The 4,343-nt window shown below is 52.2% G+C and overlaps 1 protein-coding gene across 1 annotated transcript; it reads right to left on the bottom strand.

Annotated features, from left to right (window-relative positions):
* Positions 1–2,042: 2,042 nt before the first annotated feature.
* Positions 2,043–3,962, bottom strand: LOC125553431 (putative cytokinin riboside 5'-monophosphate phosphoribohydrolase LOG4). The gene is made up of 6 exons (XM_048717215.2): positions 3,701–3,962; positions 3,508–3,605; positions 3,355–3,385; positions 3,090–3,189; positions 2,781–2,851; positions 2,043–2,566 (listed from the first exon to the last, which is right to left on the bottom strand). The coding sequence occupies exons 1-6, from the start codon at positions 3,845–3,847 to the stop codon at positions 2,345–2,347; spliced, it is 669 nt and encodes a 222-aa protein (XP_048573172.1). The 5' UTR covers positions 3,848–3,962; the 3' UTR covers positions 2,043–2,344.
* Between the last annotated feature and the right edge of the window lie 381 nt (positions 3,963–4,343).

A 4,343-nucleotide genomic window follows, 5' to 3' on the forward strand; every position in this document is an offset into this window, starting at 1 on the left:
TCACAAAAAAATTGGGAGGGGGGGGCGAGGTGGTTTATTTTTATTTTGAAACAGTGGGTACCCGTCGATTTCCTTTAAAGATACCTTCAAAGTTCTAGAAAGTTTGTAAAATTTCTCCTTTCTAGATGTGGTATAGTACGATGATAACACAGTAGCCCCAACTTAACGAGCTTCTTTAGTCATTACCTTCAAAGTTGGTGAAGCCCAATGAGAGCATCTACAACCGGGCGGCCTATATCCTCCCCAAACGCATGGGCCTGCTATCCGACAAGTGCCCGGGATGAAAAATAGCACCCAATCAGGCTCCCCACGACCAGCCAAAACGTCAGTGTTGTCTGGCAATCCATGTGTCCAGCCCTTATGTGGGGTGGATATGGGGAGGCCCGGACATGCCCGGACACCGCTGCCATGTCGGACTAGACCTCTATGGCCCATGACACCCCCACCATTGTCCCCACAAAACCCCCCGCCGTCCTGAGAACCTTAGTCAAACCCCACTCCTCCTAGTCCTCTTGCCTTCTCTGCTCCCCTTTCTCTCCCTAATCTCTCCCGTCCCCTCTACCAGTACTAGGGCCAGGTCCGGCGATGACTCCGACAATGAGTCTAATCCCATGGAATGGGACGCCCTCGTGATGGAGGAGGACTCTGGCTCCGGCAGCGACTCACCAGACGGCGAGGAGTTCACGCTCTGCATCGCCATCGAGAGGTCGCGGCTAGACACTGGAGGAAGCTCGAGCCCCGCCGTCTTCCGCCAGCTCCTCCCGGTCCCGCCGCGGCTATGCGACCTAACGTGCTCGCCCATCCTGCTTTGCACTGCTCCTGATCTGGAGGAGGGCGGCCCTCTCCCCTTTCCCTCTGGCGCCAGCTACCCCTGGGCATCGTTAGGTGCTCGTGCCCTTGGATACTGAAAGGATGCAGATGGCGGAGTCGGAGGTGAAGGCCGCCCACCGTGAGCGGCAGTGGGACACGCAGAGGGAGGTAGAGGCCCACCTTTCCCGTCGACACGCCTGCTCCATCCTTGTCGATCCGGAGGAGTAGCTCCTGCATAAGGTTATGCGCCGTTCATTTACCTCAGCAGAGAAGGATGATCTGCGCCTCCTGCGGAAGAATGTGAAGGCGCTCCGGCTCAGGATCGAGGCGTCGGAGCCCCTCGCGAGGGAGAAGGAGACCGCCAAGGCCAAGCCGGCATGCCACACGAAGGAGCAAGCTCGCGCCATCCGCCTCTTCTCCGGCTACATCTACTCGACGTCGAACAGCGGCACCACCAGCACGGACAAGGACGACGATGATCCTCCCGTTGCGGACGCCTACACGAAAGAGATGTACCGCCGCTCCGGTGACATCAAGGCCAAGGGCCCAGCTAAGAAATGGTGATTTCCGCCTCCTCACCTCCTCTGGCTAAATTAGGGAGTACTCCCTCTGTTTCTTTTTAGTCTTCATATAAGATTTGGTCAAAGTCAAAATTTGTAAAGTTTGACCAACTTTTTAGGAAAAAATATCAACATCTACAATATTAAAGTTATATGGTTTGAAAATTAATTTCAGGATGCATCTAACAATATTGTTTTCATATTGTGAATCTTGACATGTTTATAAACTTAGTCAAAGTTAACAAAGTTTGACTTTGACCAAATCTTATATGTAGACTAAAAAGAAAGGAAGGGAGTATCTAGTAATATATCTGGCCAACTGTCTCTTTTGGGTGTGATGAACAGTGTCCTAAGAACTATGCCCTACGTGAACTGTGCCTTTTGTGTGGAATGTTGAACTATGTCTTTTGGGTGCTATGTTGATCTGTGCCCGATTGTGCTCTATATTTCTACGTTGCCATGATCTACCTCTGCGTGGGCCCCAAGTGCAGTGCACCAGATTAGGCAACCATGGTTGTAGATGCTCAGAAGCTTGTGGGTCCATGTGAGAGGGTATAAATGGTTCGCGCCTATCTTTTGCTTTCATTTTGCGAGACGCACGGCAAGCTGTACTAGGTGTACGTGGTACGAAACGAGTGCGCTGTGTGCTGCTGACATGACTGTGCACATTAATATCGTAGCCAGAAGACATAAAATATTATGTGGGAAGAGTACAACGCGATGGTACGATTGCTGCGCTGCAAGGTACAACTCCAGCACCCGTACGCTTGTACACTTGTGCTTAATTACGGAGCATTGAAGCATGCATACTTTGTGCTTGCCACGGAATATTAGGGTTAGGGAACGCTCGATATTACATGCATGAAGAAGATTATTTATTTAATAAGAGCTAGCAATAGATAGAACTTAGTAAGCTTGACGAAGACGAAGCTACACGACGAAGGGCAGGGACCTGCTGCTCGCTAGCTAGTCAGCTAGCCTCTTTTCCTCTTGACGCCGGCGGCTGCCATGCCGTTGCGGTCGTCGCTGCCGCCGGCGTCGTCAAGATGGGCCGTGAGCTTGGTGAGCAGCTCGGAGGCGTTGTCGGCGAGGACGAAGATGTTGCGCGCCGCGTCGTCGATGAAGCCCTCCTCGACGCCCTTGTCGAACAGCGAAAGCAGGCTGTTGTAGTAGCCGTCCACGTTGAGCAGCCCCACCTAATGCAACGAGACATCATCACCAACCGCACGTAAGTTGCCATTAGTTACACATCGTTTTCGTTGAGCTAGCAGGAACGGCGTGAGGATTAGGGCACGAGGGCCTACGTATACATATGTATACACCACTAGTATCTGCCTAACCAATCACTGGCCCCGGCACATACATTATGTAGGAATAATGCAGAATGGCAGTTAAATGCGACAAGCTTACAGGTTTGTTATGGATCCCCAGCTGCGCCCACGTTATGATCTCCAGCAGCTCTTCGATCGTCCCATATCCGCCTGCACGTACGTACGTTACACAAGCAATGAGCAGCAACGCAAGAACTTATTAACCCGCCTTCTAAGATTCTTGATTACTCCATGTATCGACCTTGAACGTTTGGCTAACTTCACACATTACCAACATTTTCCAAGAAACTCAACACACATACACACACACACACACACACACACACACACACACACACACACACGCATGAGTAGCACGCAGTGGCTAAGATCAGTGACAGTCTGTGACCTGGCAGGGCGATGAAGGCGTCCGAGTGTTTTGCCATTTCTGACTTGCGCTCATGCATGTCCCTGACCACTTTCACCTCTCCCAACGTCTCCCCTGACACCTAGGAAAGACTCGTACGCACATTCAAAAACACGTTTCATATATCATATATTACTAGAAGTTAAAATAATCAGGCACATCCATGCATTTCGTTCATGCAGATAATGCAGGGAGAGGAGGACATGTATGTGTGTACGGTGGCAGAAGAGATTCGCGCATGCACTACCTCTTCCGGCAGGAGAGCACTAGGGATGACCCTGCACACAGGAGCAGCCAGCCAGACGATTATTTATGGCAAAACTGCAAGCTATAGTTCCACCATGGAAGCTAGTATCTCAGAGAGTGAGAGGCACTGTAGATGCGCAGTGTAGGACTTTACCCGAGGACGTGGCGGCCGCCGTCGTGGACGGCCTTGGACACGAGGCCCATCAGGCCGCCGCTGCCGCCGCCGTAGACGAGATCGAGCTGCCGCTCAACCTGCAAAAGGATTAAGGATGCGTACGTGCGCCGTCGAGAACCAAGTTAGCGAGACATGCACCACATGGGCAGAGCTTGACGGCTAGCTAGCTCACCAGTTGCTTCCCGAGGTCGAGGGCGGCGGCGCTGAAGGACGGCCGGTTGCCAGGCCTGCTGCCGCAGAAGACGCACACCGCTCGCACCGGCCTCGGGGCGTCGCCGCCGGTGGCAGTCCCCGGAGCCTTCTCCTGGTTCGCCTCCATGTGTCGGGCGGTGAAGGGAGGGATGAGGGAGGCGTACGGATAGAGAGACCAAGATGAGGGTGGGCGCTTGTGCTTCGGCAGAGCTGAAGATGAGGGTGGGTGTGCTGTGCTGCTATGGAGGACGGCGCCCTTGTGAGGTCCCCTCGCCGCCTATTTATGCACCAGACAGGCGTTGTTGCTTAACTTGCCTGCTGTATAAAAGTAGCTACTAATATACATATTCTAATTCAATATTAAGTCATATACCTTAGATCATCTACAGCCGGACTAAACTAATTTGATCCCCGGTACATCCCCGGACGTGTCCGCTCCGAACCCTCATTTCCATGTCTAGACACATGCACATGATTGGTGATGGTAAAAAGAGAAGGACAAAAACAAGGAGAGAAATGGTTCACGGAGAACTTGGACATATGAGGACAATTTCAGGAGTCCGGTTGAGTGATTTTTTCTTATTCTCTCCCCTGTCCGGGCTGTCCGCAAAATATGGGGTCCG

This window comes from Triticum urartu, chromosome 4A (assembly GCF_056163025.1).
Source record: "Triticum urartu cultivar PI428250 chromosome 4A, HENAU_Tu73, whole genome shotgun sequence".
Lineage (NCBI taxonomy): Eukaryota > Viridiplantae > Streptophyta > Magnoliopsida > Poales > Poaceae > Triticum > Triticum urartu.

Excerpts from the sequence above, each read along its gene's own strand:
- LOC125553431 (XM_048717215.2), bottom strand. The coding sequence starts at position 3,847 with ATGGAGGCGAACCAGGAGAAGGCTCCGGGGACTGCCACCGGCGGCGAC. Across the intron at positions 3,386-3,507 it reads GGCGGCCGCCACGTCCTCGG|GGTCATCCCTAGTGCTCTCC; the intron begins GTAAAGTCCTAC and ends TCCTGTGTGCAG. Across the intron at positions 2,567-2,780 it reads TGGGGATCCATAACAAACCT|GTGGGGCTGCTCAACGTGGA; the intron begins GTAAGCTTGTCG and ends TCGTTGCATTAG.